This window comes from Tupaia chinensis, unplaced genomic scaffold (assembly GCF_000334495.1).
Source record: "Tupaia chinensis unplaced genomic scaffold, TupChi_1.0 Scaffold144247_1, whole genome shotgun sequence".
Taxonomy (NCBI): domain Eukaryota; kingdom Metazoa; phylum Chordata; class Mammalia; order Scandentia; family Tupaiidae; genus Tupaia; species Tupaia belangeri.
This window is the reverse complement of record NW_006204105.1, coordinates 2,076,427-2,102,497: the sequence shown is the minus strand read 5'-3', so window position 1 is coordinate 2,102,497 and position 26,071 is coordinate 2,076,427. Positions and strand designations below refer to the sequence as shown.

At 41.5% G+C, this 26,071-nt stretch overlaps 1 protein-coding gene across 1 annotated transcript in view; it reads right to left on the bottom strand.

The window, feature by feature from the left end:
• Positions 1 to 16,757: 16,757 nt before the first annotated feature.
• Positions 16,758 to 26,071, bottom strand: part of TBX15 (T-box transcription factor 15) — a 140,458-nt gene continuing 131,144 nt past the window's right edge. Inside the window, 1 exon segment of the mRNA XM_014583315.1 lies at positions 16,758 to 19,129. Within this exon segment, the coding sequence (XP_014438801.2) occupies positions 18,345 to 19,129 (785 nt within the window). The 3' untranslated portion in view covers positions 16,758 to 18,344.

Genomic DNA, 26,071 nt, shown 5'->3' with positions numbered 1-26,071 from the left:
GTGGAAGGGGGCCCAAACAAGTCGCTGCAGAGGGGCTGGAGGTGAGGGGCTTTTAATCTAGCAGTCTGAGCAATGGACTGGCTTTCTGATAAGGAAATGGGCTTTAGAAAATGGTGACATGGGACCAGCAGTTGGCATAATGGCTATGTTACTGGACTCCCATGTAATCAACAATGGTTCAAGTCCCGAACCCAATGGCTTAAACTCATGTCAGGCATGTGTGCATGTGTGCGTGCCCAAGATCCTGAGAGGAGAATAGAGAAGGAATTGTGGCATGGTCATCCCCCCGGGGGATGATTTCTCACTTTCTGTCTCTCTGTCTCTCTCTGTCTCTCTGGCGAGCACACACACACTATAGCAAAAACCTCTCCAAAAAAAGAAAAAGAAAGAAAATGGTGAAATGGTAGTCTGAGTGATTTATTACCCTATTCTTTATGGGATCAGCAGATCGTAGCTGTCCTGTACTTCTGGTCAGAAGACAATTACTGAATAGAAACTGAATAGAATAGTCCTTAGCTACAATTGCTTTGAATCTTGTCTAGCCAGCTTTTGTCAATTCATTTTTAATCACCTTTCAGTATTAAGACACTTGTTGGTGAAGAAAATGGGAACTTTTCAAAAAGTGAAATGCCTTGCTTTCTTATCTCAACTGTCATATGTCTAAAGCATTCACCAAATGACTGAATATGTTCTAGCAAAAAGGAACTTTCTCATTTTTTTCTCTAGCTTCAACTTATCCTATACTGTTATTTCAACCTTACCCCAGCCCCACATCTAGCCTAAAATCTCCTTGGTCATGTTGGTGAGCCTTGATTCCTCTGGATTTCTGGGGTATACATTCTGTCTCTCTCCAAAGGTTATCTTTCTTCTACCTACACTGCTCTTTGGATCCCATTCTCTAAACATCGGGATTTTTCTCATGCCATCTTTTTCTGTACTGTCCAGATCTTTAACTAGAAGAGTCTTCTCAGTGCCCTGTCTAACCTCCTTCAGACCTGTTCTGTAACCTAGTAGACTTATCTATACCCTAGTAGACTTATCAGACAGAAACTATCAATGGACTATTATTTGGCATCAGCTCACAAGCACTTTGAGTCTCCCTTTGCCTGTAGATATTTTCATATTTTGGAAACATTGGTGAAACAAGATAAGAGTGATTTCAGGGATGGGGAGGTGGCAATGGTGGTTAAGGGTGCTGGACTTCCACATGGTCAACCGCAGTACAAGTCCTAGACCTGGTGACTTGCTTTCTCTCTCTCTCTCTCTCTCTCTCTCTCTCTCTTTCTCTCTCTCTCTCTCTCTCTCTTTCTCCCCCCTTCCCTCTGTCCTTCTCTGATCAAATTGGAATAAATAAATAAATAAGTAAAGTTAAAATAATTCTTTAAAAAAAAAAGAGTGATTCCAAGCACAGCTTCTGGAGAGAAGAGATGGTCTGAGTCAAAATACTGATGTCATCATCTACTACCTCAGTGAACTTGGGCAATATATTTAACTTCTCTGAGTCTCAATTTATTTATCTGAGGGATGGAGATTATAATTCTTCTAGGATACAGCTGACTAGTACTTCTCATTACATGAATTCTAATCCTGGTTTTTGTCTTCAGTTATCTGAAAGTAAAAAGGAATTGATAGTTGAAAACTCTGAAGCTTGCCACTAAATTCGCATCACCCCATGTGAGGGGTTATCTCTTTTGCTTAACAATAAGCAGCAATGGAATTTCTGAGTTGGATGTGTCATCCATCAAAGACAGAAGCTTCAAATTCAAATATCAGTGAAGTAGACTAGGTGAAGACTGTCAAACTGGAGAGTTCATGAGCCTCTAAAGAGGACAGCCCTACTCAGAATCCACATGAAACTGTGGCTTTGAAATTGCCAAGTCTTCTTTTGCTCTCTTCCCAACGGATACGAGAAACTCAGACTTCCATGCAAAAATCTACCAATTTTTAAATTTTTACAAGTTAATTTTTTAAAATATGTCCATATTTACCACCAGTTAGCAACTCTGGCTTAAAGCCCAAAGTTGGAAGACACACTCCCATAGCCAGAGAATGGATTTGTAGTTACCACATGCTGTATCCATGACTACAAACAATCCCAGAGATAGGTCAGGAAACTTTATCTTATTTATGGAGCACCTCCAGGCTGGGAAACCTGCGTGTCCACTCAGCTATGTGCTAGAGTCACTCTTTTTTGCCACAGGTATTAGTTTACCACAAGACTGCACTTGTCGGATCCCCCAGAACTTCTGGGTCAAATTCCTGGCCCATCCCAAGATTCCAGCCACTCACCGGTGATCTTATTTATGGTGTCAATTACTAATGGTCCTGAGATTAAGAACCTGGTGAAACAGATGCCAGGAAAGCTCTTGCTACAATTGTCTATGTATGGTTAGCAGCTGGGAGAACCCCGCCCATGACCCGTGTATCTATAGAAGAGAGAGGGAAGTTATTGGAGCCAGAATCCAATATGTTCATGGTCAAGTCTGCTGAAATCCACAAGGTGATCCAATTGGGGAAATGGGCTGGTGGCAGCTGTTCAATAGCCTTGCTCATTTTAGGATTAGGAGAGATCTGAGGAAGCCTTGATAAATCGCTAAGAGCCAAGTCTATCTTTGGAATCCAACATAATTTCCAGCAGACTTGATCTGTAAAGAGCTAGAGCTAGGTTTAAGATTAAATACTTACAAGTGGTCGAAATATATATTCTGAATTTTTATTTCAGCATTGTAGTGGCAAATTTAATTAATTAACTAATTATGTAGTTAAAAGAAACCTGAATGTTTGCCTACAAAGAACTGGATCAAAGTTATAGTACATCCATACTATGGAACAGTATGCAGCCAGCTATGAGCTAAATTATTTTTAAATTTATATTTAGAATAATATATATGGTATTATCACTTTTTGATTAAAACAAATAAAGGAAGGAAGCAAATAAACACACAATTTAGAAAGTTCATGGAAAATGGAATTAAAGTCTATTTTGGTACAATTTTTTTTTTTATGGTTTTGCCACAGGGTACATACACTCACTGGAGACAGCCAGAGAGGGAAAGTAAGCAATCATCCCCCAGGGAGATGGCCACACCACAACCCTTCTCCATTCTCCTTCTGGGATTGTGGGAACACATGCATATGCACCCAGTGTGATTTTCAAGCCACCTGGTCCAGGATTCAAACAGTGGTTGGCCATTTGGGAGTCCAGCACCTTAATCACCATGCCATGTGCTAGTCCTTGATACAAAAATCTTTTTGAACTCCATGCATAGTTTTTTTTCAAAATAGTCACTTTCCATGAACTTTTTAAAGACCTTTCACATTGCTGAGTACCTTGATCAACCATCTTCAGGTATGATGGAAAAGACTTGGATGTGTCAGTGTGAATATACATGTGATCATGTGGACTGAATAGACTTGGAGAAAAGAATCTGGAAAGGTACATACCAAAAATTAATAATACTATGTCAGAGTAAATTTATCTTCATTAAATATACTGTGGCATTTCATTTTGTTACAAGCAAGAAATGTGTAAATTTAAACAGCAAATATGTAAAGGAAGTATGAGGGATCTTCAAATAGCTCATGGAAGGTATATATTATAGGAAAACTACACATGGACTTCTAATTTTGTTTTGGACCAGAACAAACTTACACTTTGATGTCACTTTCCTCAAACTTTTGAAGTCCCCTTGCATTTAATCTTCATCAAATAAAGACAATTTATTAACTTAGCATTTGTTGTTTATAGTACTGTGGTATGTACCATCAAGAATATATAAGAAAATACTTGTGCTGTCTTTAAGTATCATAAATCACTAGGAGAGCCTAAATATTGATCATTTATAAATACTTTTCAAACCCAAATAATAAAATTTTTTCTAAGAAAACTATTATTTTTTTCTATTTTATAGATGAAGGAAACTAAAATTCAAAGAAGCTAAATATCAGTAAATGAAGGAACCAAGTTCTAATTTCATAGCCAGGAGTTTTCCAATCAAATGCTGAAAGGTAAAGGACTTCTTTGGGGTTTCATATTTCTCACATTGTCATGGCATAAAGAGGAGAGCTATCTTGGGACCAGCAGTTGGCATCATGGCTATGTCGCTGGACTCCCATGTAGTCGACCACGGTTCAAGTCCCGGACCTGGTGGCTTAAACTCATGCTGGGTGTGTGTTGTGCATGCCCAAGATCCTGAGAGGAGAATGGAGGAGAAGGGATTGTGGCATGGCCATCCCCACTGGGGGGGGATTTCTCACTTTCTGTCTTTCTGGTGAGTGCATGTGCCCTATAGTAAAAACCTTTCCAAAAACAAAAGAGGAAAGATATCTTAATAAACACTAATTAAGAACTATTTAGAAGTGCTTGGGCAGAGATGAGTTGCCTGTTTTCAAGTTTAACTTTCTACTCAAGTGAGATTTATTGGCTTAGTGTTGGTCTTTCTTTTCACTGATTTCTTTAAAAAGAATCTACTCCGAAGATAAACCAAAACTTATGGGCAATACTCCATGGAACATCAGTGATGATAAAGATTTTATAAACTACTTTATGTGACAACTGTATTTTGAAGACAGGAAACTGAGGCCCAGAAAGGTCTAATGACTGTCATAAGAGCTGATTAGTGGCACAGTTGGGACTTGAATCTTTCTGCCATCCATGCCATGTTCATCCTTGTGAATGACTCAGTGAAACATCAAACTGACATTCTTGGGGACCCAGTTAACCAAAAAGCGTTAGCCTTTATAATCTAGGGTATAGATTATAATCTCCATTTTACAGCTAATAAATGAGAAGACCAAAATTCAAACCCAGGTCTTTTGAAAATAAGGATAAGGTGTTTTCCTTTTGTTCTGCCTTCCATAATGTAGAATTAAAAAAAAAAAAAAAAAAAAAAAACAACACTGGGTTTGGCATGTAGAATTAAAAAAAAAAAAAAAAAAAAAAAAAACACTGGGTTTGGGCCAAAGACTGTAGTTTCCTTAGAAGCAAAACATACTAATAAAATCTCTGCTTCCATGGAGGAGTCAGTAGAAATAAAGTAAGTGGGCATTTCATTCTGTCATCTCCTGACCTATAAAACTGAGTTAGAAGACCAGACTTCTACAGTCACTGCCTCTAGGCTTTACAGGAATCTCTGCTCATTTCTCATTGCTCCAGATTTCTGGATCTTGTCCTCAGGCCAGCTTCCTGATCTCCTCTACACAACAGCACACTGTTCTGTGCTTGGGCAGTCTGTAAAACCTATGCTCCTTGGAAGAGATGACAGACCCCAGGCTTATAAATTTTATAAACCTTGTTTTCTAAGTTACATCCAGTGGGCATTTAGAAAAGCTGAAGCCCAAAGTAGATGCTCATTTAAGTCTAAAGCTTATTCTAGCATCCTTATACCTCCTTGTTAATGTCATATAGTTCTGATTGGGGTCTATTACTTACTGCAATGGGAGAGAAAGGGTAGTTGTGTTTGCAATTGCAGGTCCCACTGGAACTTACGTTCCTGTGGCACAATACTTTGCAAGGCAGCATTTTCCCTGGGATAATGAGCTGGAAGGAATTTATTCCTTACTACTGGTTCTTCTTTAATTATTTCTCTACACAGAAAGGACTATGTCATTGAAAGCATAAAATACACCTAAAATAATATTCTTCAGTAAAGCCCAATAGAATCAAGGTGTGACATCCCCAAGAACAGCCAAGTCACAAAAGAGCTAGTCATGCTGGAAGCCAAGTTAAATAACTCATAACTTCAGATCTCTGGGTCCTGCTAGCACCCTTGAGTGTGGGCTTATGCACAGGCAAGACGGCCCCTGCTGAATCTTGCTTGACTTGGCCCCTGCATGGGTAATTCTTCTGTGATTTGGCTTTCCCTACACATCTCACACCTTCCCACAAGTGACCTTTTCACTCTGTATTTGGCTTTTCTGTGGTGGGTTAAGTGTGTGCACACATTTGCGTCATCAACTTCCTGGTGTGAAGATGACATGGTCATACATGGTACTGCTCTTCAGATATGCAAGAGAGACTGAAGTTCTGCTTGGGCTCCCAGCAGGCCTTGCTGAGATAATTATGGATACAGGACATGACAGGATGATGGGATTCCCTCTATGTCTCTGTGATGCTGTTTCTTGTAGCTCCCCAGTGCTATAGCACACAGCTAACCAAGCTTCCCCATATCTAATGGTGCCTAACCATTTGGACTTTAAATCTTAGACCATGTGTTGTTGTTTCCTAACAGTACAGTGTTACTTCCTCTAATATGAAATTTTCAGAATTCCACAAGCATACTGTATCATATGGCAACGAGCTTTTGTACTTCCCTGGTGCATTACTGTCCTAATTATAAACACTGCAGGCCTGGCCCTCAGCTTACCCTATGTCTATGTTAAGCAGCCTTGCTTTCAACTATACATCATCATCTTCAGGAAACCTTCCCTGAACTCCAGACTGACCTAACTGCCCCCATAGCATTGGTGTTCACCTGTGCCATAGCATTTCCTCCCCCCAATAGTTGTTCCTATTTCTGGTCTGTCTCCTCATTAGACCATGAGCTTCTTAATGATATAGTCTAGCTCTCATTCATCTATACATTAGCAACTTTGAACTCTATGTCCTGCATGAAATAGATGTTAGTACATGTTTGTGTGTCATTATTAAAGGTTAAGTTGAATGGATTTGGGTAAAATTATTTCCAGACGTGTGAATTGGTCTTATTCCTGAAAGTCTTTTCTGTTGACAATATTACTTTCTCATGGAATATTAAATTTGGCTTGTGTTGACACTCAGATAGAAGGACATACACCCAACTAGCTTGTCCCTATGGAAAAGCTAATTAGTTTAACTCTAAAAGTGTAATTGTATTTACCATGTCCAGTGGAGGCCATGTTGAGGGAGATGACTGTCTTCCCCAGTGCACTAACTTGGTAGGAGACAAGAATTTATCAGCCACTAAGACTGACCTGTAGTTTGCTCTATGACTCAACATCCTTTGGCAGTGTCTTTCTTAAATCCTTCCTGAACATTATCAAATCAAATCACCTTATATGACTTATAGACCCCTCATCCTCTGCCTCAATTTTCCAGCCACATCTCTAGAACACAAGCATGCTCCTATTTTAGACACAAGTCGGGAGCCCCAGAGATAATCTTTGTCCATCTTGGAAACTTCAGTGTTTTTTTTTTTTAAAGTAGCTCTGTTTGGCTCCATAATAAAGGATACCCATAAGTGATGGAATCACTGAGGATGTCACTCAGTTTTAGGGAGTCTTGCATCCTGGTGGTTAGAGTAGAAAACTGAGTTTTTCCAACTCTGGGTCCTTCAGCCTTTGCCATGATTATTTTATTAGGACTTCCATCTTTTCTAATTTTGAACAGATAAGAACGTCCTTCCCTAGCCCTTGTTAGAGAAGGCTTAAAAAGCTGTAATGAGGGACCAGCAGTTAGTGTAATGGCTATGTCGATGGACTCCCAAGTAGTCGACCGCGGTTCGCATCCCGGACCTGGTGGCTTAAACTCACGCCGGGTGCGTGTGCGTGCATGCCCAAGATCCCGAGAGGAGAATGGAGGAGAAGAGATTGCAGCGTGGCCATCTCCCCTGGGGGATGATTTCTCGCTTTCTGTCTCTATGTCTCTCTCTGTCTGGCGAGCGCACGTGCCCTATAGCAAAAATCTCTCCAAAAAATAAAAAAAAGCTGTAATGAGAAGATGTATGTAAGGTCAGTTTACAGAGATAAAACCAGTATTTAGAAAAAGGCTTTTTTTTGAGAGAGAGAGAGATTTTTGCTATATGGCATGTACACTCACGAGAGAGAGACAGAAAGCGAAAAATCACACACACACACACACACACACACACACACACACACACACAGGGCTGGCCATACCACAATTCCTTCTTCTTCAATCTTCTCTCTGGATATTGGGCACACATGCATACATGCCTGGCATGAGCTTTAAACCACCATGTCCAGGACTTGAACCGCAGTCAACTATGTGGGAGTCCAGCAATATAACCATTATGCAATCCACTGGCTCCCAAAAAGGCTCTATTGATGAAGCATGAAACATCCCCCTCAGACCAACACACTCTGGAAACAAGAAATGGAACCTGCAGCAATTTATATATATATATATATGTTTCCGTATTCATATGGACCCATTATGATGAGGTTTTTCTCTAAAAAGGAGACTAATTGGTGAGTGACCCAAGATGGTAGTTGATTTGTTATACAGGAAACCTCACTCTCTAAGCTTCTTCTCCAAGGAAACCTCACTCTCTAAGCTTCTTCTCCACTAACAGAATCCTAGGGTCAAAGACCTGAGCACAGTCACAGGGTTAGGCAAATCCTAACTCCAGAAGCCCATGTACGACTATAGTTCTCAAACAAGCTGGACCTTTGGGAAGTGCAGTTAACATTACATGACCAAGCTCTTCAACCTCCTACCCTGGGGTAGGAAGTGTCATCTTAAAACGTGTAACACCTACAGGCTGAGTAGACTGTGATCCTGACACTGTAGAAATGGCTGCCATATACATGTCATTCATGGGTTCTTTCTGGAGAAAACCAAATTGTAGGCAATTCCTGTTATAAGTTTTGTTAGGGAACATGACTTACCTTTAGCATTCTCAGTATTTTGCTTAAGCAAATATTTTTTTAAATTTGCTTTAACTAACCAACTTTATTAGTTAGTGCTGAAGACTCTAAAGTTAGACAGCCTGAATATGTTTCTTAACTTCTGTTCTTTGACCTATAATGTGGGTATAATAATAATATCGATCTCATAAGCTTGTTGAGAATTAAAAGATAGATTTAAAACATTTCACTAGTGGGTCTAGCAGATGGAGTAATGACTACATCGCTGGACTTTCAAACACGGTTCAAGTCCCGGACCTGGTGGCTTAAACTAATGCCAGGTGCGTGTGCATATGTGTCCAAGATCCTGAGAGGACAATGGAGGAGAAGGGATTGTGGTGTGGCCATCCCCTCTGGGGGCTGATTTCTCGCTTTCTGTCTCTCTGTCTCTCTCTTTCTGGCAAGCATATGCGCCCTATAGCAAAAACCTCTCAAAAAAAAAAAAAACTTAATTAGCATGTAATAAGCACTTGAAAAATATTTTCTTGTTTTGTAGTTATTGCCAATTGAGAAAATGTCACTCTGTATTTTATAAACCATCAAAATATTTTAAGAAAATCTGAAGGAACTCCTACTGAAAGATACATCTTACAGATTATCTGAATTCCACTGCAGTAAAGTCAGTTGCTCCAGACTGTTTTGCAAAGCAGCTGAGAAACTGAGACTAAAAGTTACCCTTACCCTTACCTGCTGGATTCATAGGAAAAGATTAAGATAGGCTCAGACTAGATTTGTTCAGGGGCTCACAGAGTCCTGATGTTGAGCAAATGTTTCCTTTTCTCCCTAGGCGTTCAGCTAGACGTCTTGCCCAACTTCCCTTGCAGTTAGGTGTGGTCACTGGAGTTCTAATAACTAGAATCATGTAACAAATTTTAGACCTGGATTATAAATATCTCTCATGTCCCAGTTTCCATTCTTTATCTGCTAACTGAATAGAGACGTACTAAGCTATGTGTTGAGATAGTGAAGCCATGAAAAGGATGAATCCAGGTTTCCTGAATCACTGCTTAAAAAAGAGCTTCGTGGGGACCAGTAGTTAGCGTAATGGCTACATCATTGGACTCCCAAGTAGTCAACCGCAGTTCGAGTCCCAGACCTGGTGGCTTAAACTCATGCCGGGCACCTGTGCATGCGTGGCCAAGATCCCGAGAGGAGAATGGAGGAGAAGGGATTGCGGCATGGCCATCCCCCCCCGGGGCTAGCTTTTTCCCTCTCTGTCTCTCTCTGGATTTCTGGCGAGCGTACGCGCCCTATAGCAAAACCCTCTCCAAAAAATAAAAGAAAGGAAAAACAAAATAAAAGAGCCTCAAGGGCCAGTAGATGGCATAGCAGTTACCTCACTGGCCTCCCACATGGCTGACAGCAGTGTGAGTCTCGGACCCAGTGGCTTGAAACTCACGCAAGGGGTGTGTGCATGAATGCCCAAAGAGAAGGAATTGCAGTGTGGTCATCACCCCAGAGAGAGTGACTTCTCACTTTTTCTCTCACGGTCTCTCTTTCTCCACCCACCCCCCCTGTAAGTGCATGTGCCCTAAGGCAAAAACCTCTCAAAAAAAAAAAGGTCTCAGGCTGGCGGTTAAGGTACTGGACTCACACATGCCTAACCTCAGTTCAAGTCCCAGACCTGGTGGCTTGCTTTCTCACTTTCCCTCTCTCTCTTTCTCTCTGTTTCTCTCTGGTCACATTTTTTAAAAATAATGATGATGACTAAAATAAAAAATAAAATTCTAAGACAAGGAATTTCACAATGGATTATGAGATGCGTAGAAATGAGCATTAATAAGTTAAGATTTAGAGATGTATCTGTTTATCATGGAGAGACAGTTTAAGAAGAGCTTTACTGGTGCCAATAGGTGGTATAGAAGTTAAAGCACAGGATCTCACACAACCAGCCTGCAGTTCAAGTCCCAGACCTGCTGGCTTAAAAGATCACAGTGGGTGTGTGTGCATGGGATTGCGGCATGGCCATCCCCCCCCGGGACTTGATTTCTCGCTCTCTGTCTCTCTGTCTCTCTCTGGATTTCTGGCGAGCGTACGCGCCCTATAGCAAAAACCTCTCCAAAAAATAAAAGAAAGGAAAAACAAAATAAAAGAGCCTCAAGGGCCAGTAGATGGCATAGCAGTTACATCACTGGACTCCCACATGGCTGAAAGCAGTTTGAGTCTCGGACCCAGTGGCTTGAAACTCACGCAAGGTGTGTGTGCATGAATGCCCAAAGAGAAGGAATTGCAGTGTGGTCATCACCCCAGAGAGAGTGACTTCTCACTTTTTCTCTCACGGTCTCTCTTTCTCCACCCACCCCCCCTGTAAGTGCATGTGCCCTAAGGCAAAAACCTCTCAAAAAAAAAAAGGTCTCAGGCTGGCGGTTAAGGTACTGGACTCACACATGCCTAACCTCAGTTCAAGTCCCAGACCTGGTGGCTTGCTTTCTCACTTTCCCTCTCTCTCTTTCTCTCTGTTTCTCTCTGGTCACATTTTTTAAAAATAATGATGATGACTAAAATAAAAAATAAAATTCTAAGACAAGGAATTTCACAATGGATTATGAGATGCGTAGAAATGAGCATTAATAAGTTAAGATTTAGAGATGTATCTGTTTATCATGGAGAGACAGTTTAAGAAGAGCTTTACTGGTGCCAATAGGTGGTATAGAAGTTAAAGCACAGGATCTCACACAACCAGCCTGCAGTTCAAGTCCCAGACCTGCTGGCTTAAAAGATCACAGTGGGTGTGTGTGCATGCATGCCCAAAATCTCAAGAGGAGACTGGAAGAGAAGGAATTGCAGTGTGGCTATCCCCCCTGGGGGATGATTTCTTACTTTCCCTCTCTCTCTGGCAAGCTCACATGCCCTATAGCAAAATAGAAAAAAAGAGAGATTTACCTACCCATGGGTGGAGGAAGGATGTGCAGTGCGGAGAGGCAGGGAGAACTCTGACAATCCTCTTCATGGAATCCAATAGTTTCCTCTAAAATGAAAATATCTAGCGGATCACTCAGAAATCTTTTGGCAGCCCCTTTTGTCCACTTTTACTTCACTGGGTGAAAATACTAAAAATGACTCAAAACCCTTTGGTTTTCTGTGGCTCTGCAGAGCCTGCAATAAAGTGTAATAAAAACAGAGCATGTGAGTAAGAAGCATCTGAAGTGGGAAATGCCATTAGGCTGCCCATAAAAGATGAGTGCTATGAGCAGTAAAATGAGCTAAGAAGGAAAACATGATGAATGTTTTCTCGGCTTTAAGCAGCAAGGCCCCCTTCCACCACCCCGCATGGCACTGCATGCCTGGCTGAGAAACGTGGACCCTGTGCAGAGCCTGACTCAGGGAGTGTGGCTGCTGAGTTTCCCCTTGGGCCCTGGCTGGGGAGGAAGAGGGGGGTGCTGAGGAATGTGGCTTAACTCCTCGGTCACCTCCCAACCTCCACTGGTCCTTTTCAAGCTGAAAGTTCTTACTGAGTCACTGGAGGAAGTACTGAATTGCCAAGTTACAGAGCTCGCACGCCTCACTTAGGAAAAAGGAATCCATAGTCATAGGGCCAGGAGCAGCAGGAAGACCATCATGAAATTTGACTCAAGAATGAACCATTCTCTCCCCCAACCCCACTGTCATAGCTCCTTGTCCCAAACAGAATGTGTCTTTACTCTGCTGTCCTCAACCCTCACCCTGAGACATCCTCCTTTCTCTTCATGCAGTTTCTATGAACTCTTCGAAGTTCAATTCAAGTCCAACCTTCTCCATGAACCCATTGCTCTTTGTTATAATTCCTATAAATCTCATTTTTTAAAAAGTACAGGAGTAGAAAGGCCTGGGTTGGAGGTCTGTCTGTTATTTGCAAGTTTTGTGATACTGTGCGCATTACTACCCACTGTGAGTTTTTGCTTCCCCATCTATAAAATAGGGATTGAAACACAAATCCTGTAAGGTGGTTTCAAGGATTATAGGACATTACCTTGCATAATGTGTAACATGTAATAAACACTCAATAAAAATTAGTTTTCTTTTGAAATTCTATAGCATATATGGTCTTTACCACCAGTTTAATACTTTCATTGTTCGCTGTTTCATGTACATATATCTTGACTCCTCAGCCAGGCTGAAATCTCCAAGAAGGCAGGAATGTTCTATATCCCATGCTACATAGAAGAATTCTAAAAACATAGTAGAACACTGGCCATAATTAATAATTTTGCTTTCTTAATTATTGTTCATTATTAATCTCTTATTATTAATTGGTTCTTTGGCCATTAGTTTTAGCCTTTTATGATGCTTCTCATCCTCTGCTAAGGAAGTCATGAAACAATGACTTTGTTGGGACCATAGAAGGTAGGTTCACATTTAAGGAGTCTCTGAATGGCCCCAGTCCCAGAAGACTTTGGCAAGTTAGTATCAATGCTACAAAACCATTAGGAAGACAAAAACACCTTCCTCCATGGATGCAAGACTAGCAGAGCAAACCTTCCAGTGATGACACAGATGTCCTCAGCACGAGTTAGAGTAAACAAATTCTGAGCTAATATCTATATTTGCTGACTCAAACATAACCCACTTAGAGCAGCCTAAACCCTGTCTAAATGAACATTCATCCTCATTCCTTGGTTGCTCTCTATCATGCTATTATTTTTAAGTTCCTCAAAACAGTTATGGTGATCTGATTTACTCATAGTGTAGTCAATATTAGTCTCCCACCAGACCACTAGCTCCTTAAACACAAAAACACGTCTGACTATTCATTACTATGTTCTCAGTACCTAGAGCAGCACTTAACACAGAGCAATTAGCAAATTTCACAAGTTTATTTCTTTATCTCCTCCATGAGTAAGAGACAGAGAGATAAGCACCTACAATGGGGTCTCCATGCCACGATTCACAATCAGCCCCAGATCACGGGTATGTGTGTGTACCCAGCATGCACAAGGCGGCCTCAGGATGCCAACCTGGGACCCTTCATGGAGGTCCTTCATCACAGAGGGTTGTGTCACCACTGCACCACTGTCTGGCCCTTAAATAAATATTAATTGAATTGGACTAGATGAATAAATTAAGCTAGTCATGGGCATGAGGGCCAAATCTCCAAATGATGATCATAAGCTAAAAATCTTTTGTTAAATTAATCTTTGTGGCTGGGTTTCCTTGGAAATAGCCCTAAAATACTATTTCATTCTTACCCTACCATTTCTCATTTCCATCTTCTTTAGTAAATTAATACAGCAGAGCCTCTCTAAAATCCTCAAAGTACTGTGCGATGAATCAAACATGTAGTATCAACCAAACAACTCTTTGACTCTCAGCCTTCAACACTCCTGCTAACAAAGAAAATTCCATAGAAGGAAATATTCATCTATAGACAGCAAGAAGGTTCTGAATGTCTAGTTTTAAGCTTGTTTTGAGATGCTATCATTTTTCTTCCAAAAAATTCATTTTATCATCTTTTTTATCATTACTTAATTTTATTTTTTATTATTACTATGTTTTAATTTGCTACAGGGCACGCATGGTCACCAGAGAGAGACAGAGAACGAATGAATGTGAGAAAGCAAGCTGCCAAGTTCGGGATTCAAATTACAGTTCCCCATGTGGGGAGTCCAGTGTCTTAACCACCATACCACCTACTGGCTCCCATTTTATTGTCTTTTAAAATGTCACTTTATATTGTTTTATCTTATTTTGACCAGAGAGAGCATGAGCTCTCCAGAAAGAGAAAGTATCCCCCAAAGTGACATGGTTATACCACAATCCTTTATCCTCTTTTCCACCTTCTTGCCAGGATTTTGGGCATGCACATACATACCTGGCATGTTTTTCAAGCCTTCAGGGCCAAGATTCAAACCATGGTCAGCTATGTGGGATTCAAGCCCTAGTGAAATAGGTCCAGTGTAGCAATCAGTGTAACTGTCCACCAGGAAAACCCAGCATTTGAGTAAAAGCAGAGATTTCAAGTCCTGGCTCTTGTGCTTGCCAGCCACATAAGGACGAGCAGGTCACAATCTTTATATTTTACCTCCTCATTTGCAAAACAATACTTCCTGCCCTCTCTGTCTTTCATGGTTTGTGAGGCTCAAATGAGATCATTTGTTTAAGTGCTTATAAATTACACAGACCCAGTCTCTTTATTAGTCTACGCTGTCACTTGGTGCCAGGCAACTTAAAAATCCCTCTTCTCATGTTGTAGTAATGAATTCAAGTGGGAGAGCCTCTATGAGAGGTCTTCAAAAAGTTTATGGAAAATACATATTATAAAAACACTATACCTGGATTTCAAACTATTTTTTTGCATTAAAGTAAACCTTTAATCACATTTTTCCATGAATTCTTGAAGTCCCCTCATATTTATAATTAAATATACCAAGCACAATTCAGCCTCAAAGGCCTTCTTCCCTTAACCCCTTAGAATGTCTTCTTCCCTTTTTTTTTTTTTTTTAAGAGGTTTTTGCCTGGGACCAGCAGTTAGCGTAATGGCTATGTCACTGGACTCCCATGTAGTCGACCGCGGTTCACATCCCGGACCCGGTGGCTTAAAACTCACGCCAGGCACGTGTGCGTGCGTGCCCAAGATCCTGAGAGGAAAATGGAGGAGAAGGGATTGTGGCGTGGCCATCCCCCCTGAGGGGGGGGTGATTTCTCACTTTCTGTCTCTCTGTCTCTGTCTGGCAAGCGCACGCGCCCTATAGCATAAAAACCTCTCAAAAAAAAACAAAAAGAGGTTTTTGCCTTAGGGTACATGCGCTCACAGTAGAGAGACAGAAACAATGAGGGGGAAAGTGAAAATCACCCCTACAGGGGGATGGCCATGCCACCATCCCCATTCTCCTCCCAGGATCTTGGTGACACACACACATGCACCCAGTGTGACTTTCAAGCCACTGGGTCTGGGACTCAAACCACAGTCATCCATGTGGGAGTCCAGCAACATAACTGCTATACCATCTGCTGGTCCTGGATGTCTTCTTTCTTGACTGCCCAACTGCCTTATGGGACTTCTGGGGCTCTAGCAGGATGACAGTGTTCATTGCACAGAGCTGAGATCAAAAGGCTGTCCATCACTTGTTACCTGAAAGCTTTGGTCAAGTATTTAACCTTCTGTGATCTTGTGTCTGGGTCTATAAAATGATGGTTTAAAAAAATATCTATCTTTGGGCCATCCCTCATGGCCAACTTTGCAGTTCAAGTCCCAGACTAGGTGGCTTAAAACTCATGTTGGGCATGTGTGCATACGTTCCCAAAATCCAAGAGGAGAATGGAGGAGAAGGGACTGTGGTGTGGCCATCCTTCATGGGAAGGTGATTTTTCACTTTCTTTCTCTTTCTCCCTCTCTTTCTGGAGCACATGCACCCTATAACAAAACTAAAAAATAACTAAAATAAAATAATACCTATCCCACAAAATGGTGGAAGGATGAAACAATCATGTAAAACATGGTATAGTGTCTGGAGCATCACAACAATGCATGACTCGTGTATGTTTCTTCAGCTAATAGGAAAGCAAACATCCCATTAGAGTAACTCCTGATTTTGGACCAGCAGATTGGCATGGTGGTTAAGGTGCTGGATCCCACATGGGTAACTCTGTGGTTTGAGTCCCAGTGGCTTGAAAGTCACACCAGGCACATGTACATGCATGCCCAAAATCCTGAGAGAGGAATAGAGGAAAAGGGATTATGGTGTGGCCATCCCCCCGAGGAATAATTTCCCACTTTTTCTCTCTCTGTCTCTCTCCAGCAAATATAAATGCCCTGTGTGTGTCGGGGGGGGGAGGGAGGGAAAAACACAGTTTCAAGTCCTAGTTTCTCTCTGATAGGCTATATAATCCTGGACAATTCAATCTCTCAGGCTCAGTTACCAATTATAAAATGAAGATGATAATATTTGCTTTGCAGGGGTCATACAAAGATCACAAGGGGTCGTATATAAGGGGGGCCCTTCAAAAAGCTCATGGAAATGTATTTTATAAAAAACTACACATGGATTTCAAAAACATTTTTGCACCAAAATAAACTCACATTTAATTCCACTTTTCCACAAACTCTTCAAAGTGCCCTCATATGAAAGTTCTATAGTCATTGTAAAACATAATGCCAATGGTTAAAGCTGTTATTTAGTTTGGCTGTATGAACAAACACACAGGAAACAATGGCAAAGACTTTATTTAGCGGCTTTTTGTGCTTGGCACTTAGAAACAGAGTTCCGTGCATAAGGGCAACTTTTTATACACCTTTTCTTCATACATATTTTACATACCCTTTTATTGCCCCCTTTTTTTAATATTCATAATATTGGATTCCCCACTAGGCACATAAATACATTTATCTACAACACCTCAAAACCAAAAATCTTAATAATATCTGTATTATTTTACTTGGTATTATTTGCATTTCCACACCATTTAAAATTTTAGCTTGCACCAAGCTTCACTTGTTTTCTTATTATTAAAGGGTTTGAAGGGAAAGGGGGAAAAAAAACTTCAAAATGCAATGAACTATTTGATAAAAATGGAGCTCTAAGGGCAGGTGGAAGGATATAGAAGACCCATCTGGCAATTTCCTAGAAGATGACAGGACTTCTGCCACAGAGGCCAAAGGGCAGGTGATCCCGCCTGGTGTCTAGAACCAGCATGCAGAAACACCCAATACTCGTCACTTCTGCTCTTGGTTTGATCTGCAAGAATATAAAACTTTTCCTTCTTCACATCCCTTCTACTGCCCCTCCCCTGCCAGGCTGCATGCTGGGGAACCACGTTCCCATATGGTGCACCTCTCTTCTGGAGCATAATGGTCAGAGCCATGGGATAAGGTGCATTCCTTGTTCTATCCCTCTCACGGGTGCCCTGACCACGCACGATGTCCAGAGAGGTTTACTCCTCAGTAACGCCATGCTTCTTTCTATAACCTGTAGGTAGGGCAAACAAACCAAAACAGATTTCCTTGGTGAAACGAGACTCTCATTGTTGCTCACACTTTCTCTCTCAGTCCTCTCCACTCTTTTTCTTTCTCTTTCTCTTTCTCTCTGTCCTATGCAGCTGCTCTTATGCCGTCTTTTCACAGGCACCACTGGGAACATCATTGATTGCATACTGAATGAAGAGAGCCAAAGTTTAAAAGCAATTTTTTTCAGGAAGCCAAGTCCAGTTAAGTACTGATGTCTTTCCACCCTCAGCAATGGGGAGAGATTCCAAGATCCATGGTTCATTCCAGAAACAGGGTAAGCTGCAGGGAGAACACCCAGTCCATCTAGTGTTGTATGTAGACAAATTCTTGGTGAAAGCACCTATTCTGGGCCTTCCTCTACAGAGTTCACCCAGTTCAGAAGGCAGTGTGCATATATGTTTGTGTATGTGTGAGTCTGTGTATATGTGTGTGCATGTATGTCTGTATAGGTAGGTCTGTGTGTGTAACTTTTCATGGCTGCTACACGCTAGCATTTCCCTTAAAGTTATTATAAAATGATTATTCAGTCTCTTCAAAGGCCACTCTGAAGTAGACAATGCTTTATAAAATGAAGGTCTGGCAGGAGATTGGCCACTGCATCATGAAGGATTCCACCACAAGTAACTTCAGTGGCTTAAAAGTGTCTTTCGTTGATCTAAGGTATCTGTTTTCCTCCTCTAGGAAAAAAAAAAAAATACACAGTTCCTGTTTTCCAAAGGCGTTGGGCTCCCAAAAAGGAGGATCTCTCCTGGAGATTCTGGGGCCTTGACTTTGGTAGGCTCCACGTGTTTGGCAGCCTTTAAACCATGTGTACTGACATCTGGGAGGAGGAGCCTGGGACTGCCCCATACTGCCGGCCATCACAGGTGTTGGGCGCCTGCTGATTATTGGGTGAAGGACTGATCATGTGCATGCCGTGCTCCATCCCTGCAGGCAGGTACTGCCTCTCTCCAAAGGCTCCGTTAGAAGGAGAAGAGCATAGTAAAGTGCTTTGAGAGGCGCTCAGTTTTTCTGGGCTTGCAGCTAGCCTGGGGGAGGTGGGGAAATTGTATCCATACAGGTTGTAGGGGTTGTGGAGGGAGAAGGCATTGTAGGAGCTCTGTTGCATGTGGCTACCCCCGAACATGTGTGGTGAGGAGGAGCTGGAGGGAGCGTTGCCTGCTTGCATAACATACTGAAACTGGGAAGTGGGGAAGGACCCCAGCTGGCCACCATAAGCTTCCATCTTGCTGTTGCTGGGCAACGAAGGAGGAGTTGGTATTCCTGAGATCAGGGATGGAGTCCTCTGAGGCATGAAGGTTTCGGAGGGCTGAGTGGCTGATGCAGTGCCACTCTGGAGCTTTTTTTAGCCACTGTCACTCAGCCCCGGGTAGCTCTGCAATGCAGCCATGTTGCTTCGGGCACATGGTGGATAATCAGAGAGGTTTAGATTGCACAGCTGGCTCTCTCGACAGCCTACATTAAAAGTGTTGGGGGCCAAATGAAAAGTTGGAGGAGAACAGGACGGAGACAGAAGATGAGAGGAGGCCGATGGGGAAGGTGTTCCTGTGCTGGAAGTGGTTGGGGAAGTGCCTGTGCTGCCCCCTGAAAAACAAAATGGGAACACCATTGAGACAGAAACCTTTTAAATGTCTAGGCCAAATGGCAGCCACATAGGAGGTGACTTCAAACGTCCAAGGTGGGCTGATGTTCACAGAACCACTGCTTTCTTGGAAGACAGCAGACTTACACTAAGTGATTCCACCTGTGCACACATACACAGGCATGCATGCACATGCGTGCACACACACACACATACTGTAAAAGAGGGTAACAGAAAAGAACGTTATACTTACTTTTATTCATCTCTGTAAGAGCCTGAGCAAGGCTTATTTTTAAAAATAATGATAAACTTTCCAGTGTTAACTTTGCCAGGTCTCCCTATCAAATTCACTTTCTAATAAGACCACTGTTGATCATTTTTTTAAAATTATTTAAGTTTTTTTTATTATTGTTATTATTATTTTAATTTACTACAGGGTATATGTACTCACCAGAGATAGAGGGCAAGTAAGAGAAAGAAAGTGAGAAAGGAAGTTACCAGGTCTGGGACTCAAACCACAGTCAGCTTAACCACCACGCCACCTGCTGGCCCCCACCGTTGATCAGTATTAAAACCCACTTGCTCAATTTTTCCCCATACTCAATGGAAATACATTAAATAGTTTAACCAGAGGCTGTTGCCTACTTTACCATATTTTACTCTTCCAGTCAAAAACTAGGATACCATAGCAAGAGTTTAATCACAAAGGAAATAGGGTATTAGAGCAGTGTGAGGCCTGGAGAACAGAGGATAAGAGCTCAGGAAGGGAAAACTGGGGTATGGGACTCAAGTTCTGTTCTATGAAAGACTTTAAGAGCACAATGTTAAGAGCCAGGTTAGAATAAAGCAAGGCTAACCCAAAACAAAATAATTATGACCCAGGACTATGCTAATCTCCTCAATAGGAGACCGTCCACTCTTAGAGACTGGAGTAAAAACTTTGAGTCCTTCAAGTTTGGATATATATGGGGACAAGAATTCAAACAGCCCATAAAGTGACCTGAAGGTAACGAGATCGGGTACCACTCACAGCTTCACCATGCTAACCACCCATGTGACCCTGGACACATCACTTACCCTCTATAGGTTTCAGTTTCTTCATCTAGAGATGAGAAACTGAGTTAGATCAATTGGTGGTTCTCAAGCTTAGAGAACCTGCAGCTTTAAAAATGCTGATGTTCTAGGATTCTACCATGGACCAACAAAAGGAGAGTTTCTGGACATGGAACTTTACATTGGTATTGTTTTAAAAAGCCCCCCATGATTCCAATGTGCAGTCAGGGTTGAAAATCAATGATACAACCTGAATTCCTCATTTCAAAGTACCCAGAATAGTGATTCTTAAACTTAGGTGTGCATGAGGAGCAGTTGGAAGTCTTGCTAAAACACAGATTGCTGATTCTGAGTTTCTGATTGTTGTAGGTCTAGAGCAGGATCTGAGAATTTGAATGTCTAGCAAATTCTAAGATGATGGTCTAGAGCCCACTCTTTAGGTTAGAATGCCTCCAGATTCTTTTCATTTCCAAAAGCCCCTGAATCTCGAACACGTCAATTTTATGATGTATGGACATCAGATCTGTAGTGGTAATTGATGTACCAATAGTCTAAGGGCCAGTTCAACGCAAACTACTTCACGTATGTCTCAGATCATTGAAGAAGGCCCCAAATTACCTGTGCAAGCCTCTTCCTTCCTGAGACCAGGAAGCGGCAGCATCCACTTCCTGTCTTACCCAGTGGAAGCTAAAGATAGGGGTGAGTGTTGAGTACTGTAGGGCCCTACATTTGTTGTTGTTGTTTTGCCAATAAGTAAGCGCACATGCGCACACACACAAGAAAGATAGAGAGAGTGCTCTCCAATGGGACTTGGTCACATTACAAACCCTTTTTCCCTCCATTTCTCCATCTTATCAGGATTCCAGTCATGCCCAGAGTGCCTGGTGTATTTCCTTTTTCAAGCTCAGGCTAGCTGCAGCTGGTCATGTGAGATCCAGTTTTCCATGCACGGTACTTAACCATCATGCTATGGGGCAGCCCTAGACCTCCATTTGAATCTCAGAATGAGCAGCTGTTCTGTCTTCCATAGGGAATATCCCATGATGGAATTCCCTCCCTCACAGCAAAGTTGGGACTTTCTCAGAATTATTAAGAGCTGTGATCCCCATGGAGCATGATACCTTTTAATTCACCCATAACTCACGTTAAAACTCTTAAAATCTGAGCACTATATAAAGACAAAGGACATTTTAGGTGGAAATTTTCAGAAATACAGTTTTTATCAATGAAGGAAACCAGCAGGATTCCAGATCTTTTAGAACACGGACCATCCACAATGTTCTAGGGAGGGGTGGGGGCCCCAGATATGTGAATTGAGAAGTAGATGTTTCAAAGAGCAACTTAAAGTTAATTTTTAGAAGGAAAATAAAAGCCTTAGCCTAGATACATATATAGGTATGGTAGTATTGACTGTAGAAGCACAAATTTAGCTCTTGTTAATAGATTTTTTTGAAATCCAATTTTTACAAATATTACAACTAATATCTCTTTCTTGGTCAAAATAATTTCCCCAATGTACTTTGAAAGTATTGTAGAATTGCATTTATATATAAATAGCTATTGATATTAGAGTCATTTCAGAAAATTCTCCTTCCTTGCAACTCATCCTAGTTCACAACTAGATTGTTTTAGAAGTAAAAATGTTTTTATTCCACAACATGAGAGAATGTTGACATTGTAAATACCACTACAAGTTAGCCAGGTAGTAAGAAGCTGGATTCTAAGTCCATTGACTCTCTCTATCCAGCTCATGACCTCAGGCAATGCAGGCCACTTCTTAATTCTCCTCAGCTGTGAAGTGAGACCTCAGTTTCTGTTCTTCTTAGCATATATCTGAGTCTAGAGACTAAAGCAATACAGCATGTGAATGGCCAATGACAAGTACTTTCCATGACATCATTTTAATATAATAAAGGAGTTCTGGAAAGCAAAGATTCTATCAGGAGGAGGATGATCCTCTCATGCTTCCTGGTTTTGGACTGAGTAGACTAGCCTACTCTGTCTTACAGACAGTTTAGAGAGTCATTTTCTGCAAGCATGTACTTCCTCTTTGAAGCATCCTACACATTTTTCTCCTTTTCCACCCTAAATGTCATGAGCTTTACTGAAATAAGTGCAATGGCACAAATGGAGAAACTTGACTCCAGCTGTAAAGAGATTCGTGTTTTACAAGATATGTATCTGGTCTCCTCCCTTTGAAAGTCGGTCCTTGCTCTCCCTGATCTGGTGTTTATGTGGTCCCCGAGGAGACCACCTGTTCAGCACTCTGTACTGTCCTGTAATAGGTACGCTCCATCAGGCACTGGCCTTACCCCTGCAGCAGGAAGTGCGAGATGGAACAGATGACTTTCTACAACTCTAAATGGCTTTCTCAGATGGCCCAAGATGGAACGAATGGTACTGATTTAAGGCCTCAGTTGGTTTCACTACAAAAAAATAAGAAGGGAACTGTTAACAAGTTACAGGGACTCTGCTGAGCAGATGAGAGGCACATGTTAAAAAGTTTGTAGTCAGCTTGCTTGGCTTTTAAATGACATTCACTGTAAATGAGACTTGGTGGCCTGCTGAGCTTCAAGGAGTGGGAGCCTCCATATGAACAAGCCTTTGAAAGTGGGGAGCAGGTTGTCCAAGAGCAGGTCACAGCGCTCCCATTTACTTTGAAAGAAGAATGCTCTTATACACTTAAAGTACTCAATACAGAGAATAGCTGTTTGTCAAAGTCGACATAAAGAGGAGACTATGGTATTCATTTTGCAGAGAAGCAAAGCAAGATACTGAGAAGTCTATATTTTCTCATGATAGACCAGCTTGTCAATTGTTAAACAAAATGGGAATGGCAGCCAATGTAAATAAGCATAAAGAGGCCACCTATCACCTCCTGCATCTCAACACTTGGCTAACTAGAGAATGCTCGTCACAGAAAAGCTAAGACTGAGTAGGAGAAAGGCTGCACTGAGACACAAGGGGTCAGAACTGACTCTCAAAGCAAAGGATGACTCCCTTTCCTGAATAGTGCTTTCATCTCTTACCCTCATCTCCCCTGTGCCTTCCAGGTCTTAATGTGCAAGGAATATTTTTTTTGAGAGGTTTTTGCTATAGGGCGCGTGCACTCATCAGAAAGACAGAGAGAGACAGAAAGACAGAAAGTGAGAGATCACCTCCCAGGGGGGATGCCACGCCGCAATCCCTTCTCCTCCATTCGCCTCTTGGGATCTTGGGCACACACGCACATGCGCCCGGTGTGAGTTTAAGCCACTGGGTCCAGGACTCGAACCATGGTAGGCTACATGAGAGTTCAGTGACATAGCTATTACGCTAACTGCTGGTTCCAGGAACCTTGATATAAATTTTATTTAATGGATGAACAGAGACTATTGGGTCAGACAACCCTGGTTCCAATCCCAACGTACTGATTATTAGACCTTAACAAGTTGGCTTCTCAAGCATCAGATTCCTTAACCATATAAATGGAATTACATTTGTCTACTTCATAGGAATGTTTTGAAAAATAGATGAAATCATTGCATTGTGCTCATAACTACTTGCACATAAGAATCAAATATTCTATGTACTAGAGAAGAAGGAGTAAAAGAAGGAGTACGGAATCTTAGAGCATTTGGGTTAGTGGTGATGTCTCTCAGCGCTGTCTTCTGTCAGTGGAGCTAAGCATCATGGCCTCTCCATACACTGAAGAATAATATGTTGTAACTGACATGCATGGCATTCCCTTTTGAAAAATCAATGTAATACACTGTAAAGTTATATGCAATCCAATGTAATATAAACAAGATTATGATGATAATAAAAAAATAAATATTTTTTTTAAAAAGAGAGAGTAATACATTGTAAAAGATACATGTGCCACTGTCATAGGCTAAAGGAACCTTTGTGGATGTGAATGATGGAGCACTGTGCCAAGTGATAGCTATGAGCCCACCTGGGCCATATTCTCAAAGGCTAAGTCAACTCTGTTTCCTTTCTGAATTACCTGCTCCTCCTTACTGCCCACAACCCAGGATGAAAACTCTTGAGACAGAATTAAAGAATACATCATTAAAAGTGATATGCCTGGGATCAGCAGAAGGCATAATGGTTACATTGCTGGACTCCCAAGTAGTCGACAGGTTTGAGTCCTGGACCTAGCAGCTTAAAACTCATGCCAGGTGCATATGCATGAGTGCCCAAAATCCCAAGAGGAGAGGAGAAAGGATTGCAGCATGACCATCTTCCCTGGAGAGTCATTTCTCACTTTCTGTCTCTCTCTGTCTCTCCTGCAAGCACACATGCCCTATAGCAAAAATCTTGCTTAAAAAAAAAAATATGTCCTTGTCATGGTTAAAGGACTGGATCCCACATGGCTGACTGCAGTTCGAATACCAGATAGCAGCTTGTAAAATACGCCAGGCACATATGCATGTGTGCCCAAAATACCAAGAGGAGAATGGAGGAGGAGGAGGAATTACAGCATGGCCATCCCCCCAGTGGGTGATTTCTCACTTTCCTCTCCCTCTCTCTTTTCTCTCTCTCTCTCTCTCTCTCTCTCTCTCTCTCTCTTTTTCTTTCTCTCCTCTCTCCTTCTCTCTCTCTGGCAAGCACATGCACACTATGACAAAAATTTAAAAATAATAATGATAGGGGCCGGCAAGTGGCATGGTGGTTAAAGGCGCTGGACTCCCACATGGCCGACCACAGTTCAAGCCTTTCTTCTGTCTTCTCCAACTGCATTTCATGTACCCATCAGAGAACAGCCAATTTGGTGTTTGTGCAATAGATGCTCCTCTATTTTATTACCATCTGTGGGTTACACTTGGCTTTTGGAATCACCTTCCTGTTTAGATTTTCTGTTGATGTATTTATACGTGCTTCCTCTGGACTTTTACAACCATGATTCCCATGACTCCATCTCCTTTCAGAACAAGTAAAGTAGAATTGACAGGACTACAAACAGGTAGATGAATATCTTTCCTTCTGTCCTCAGAGGCCTTAACTCACTTCTGGTAAGTACTTAAAATAGAACGCCCTAAGTATTGAGTCGTCGGAAAAGTCATGACAAATTTTTCTATGCAAAAATGCATCATGACTTTTCTGAGAAGTCAATAGTTTAAAATATCAGGCATTCCAGAACCAACGTCTCATGGCCTGAGTTCCGTGCATCTTGTTTTACCATGGAACAAAGTAAGGAGGTATACATTAGAAATCACATACAACATTAACTTACTCAACTATTCAAGGCAACCAGCCAAAACAACCAGAAAGAATACATGTTTTGCAGTGATCCCACACAAGGACAAGAACCTAGGATATACTTGTGTGCCATGAATACAAGCTAAATGTGACCATGGAAATCTTGAATACCAAACCTGCTGACTTTTGCATCTTTAAATTGATCACTTCCAGACTGTAATATAGGGGATTTCACATTTAGTTTCCTTTTGGGTTTATTTCATTGTGCCTTTTTCCCCCCCAAAAAAATTGAAAAACTGTAAGACAAAACCCCATCTGGGGTAGTAAAGAATAAATTTCCATGTAATTACTTGGTTCCACAAGCCAGACTCGTCTCTCATATAATTCAATGGCATCTGTCCCTGAGGCGTGCTTGATTCACTGTGTATCCTAGAGAAGTCATCTCTCAGGCTTTAAACAGGTTAGGGGTAAAAAATCAACAAGTTATGAACTGATCCCAGGGAATAAACCCAGAGGTTATAAAGTTTAATGAACACAACATTGTTCGTCTCAACTAAGGAATTGCCCTTACTGAGATGAGTACTTTTCTCATAATACAAATGTGAAACCTTATAGTGCTAATAGAAGTTGTGTGGTTTTGTTCTTGGAAAGACTCCTAGCACATCCTTCTCCATATAATTTAAAGATATGCCCCGATCCCAGCTCTT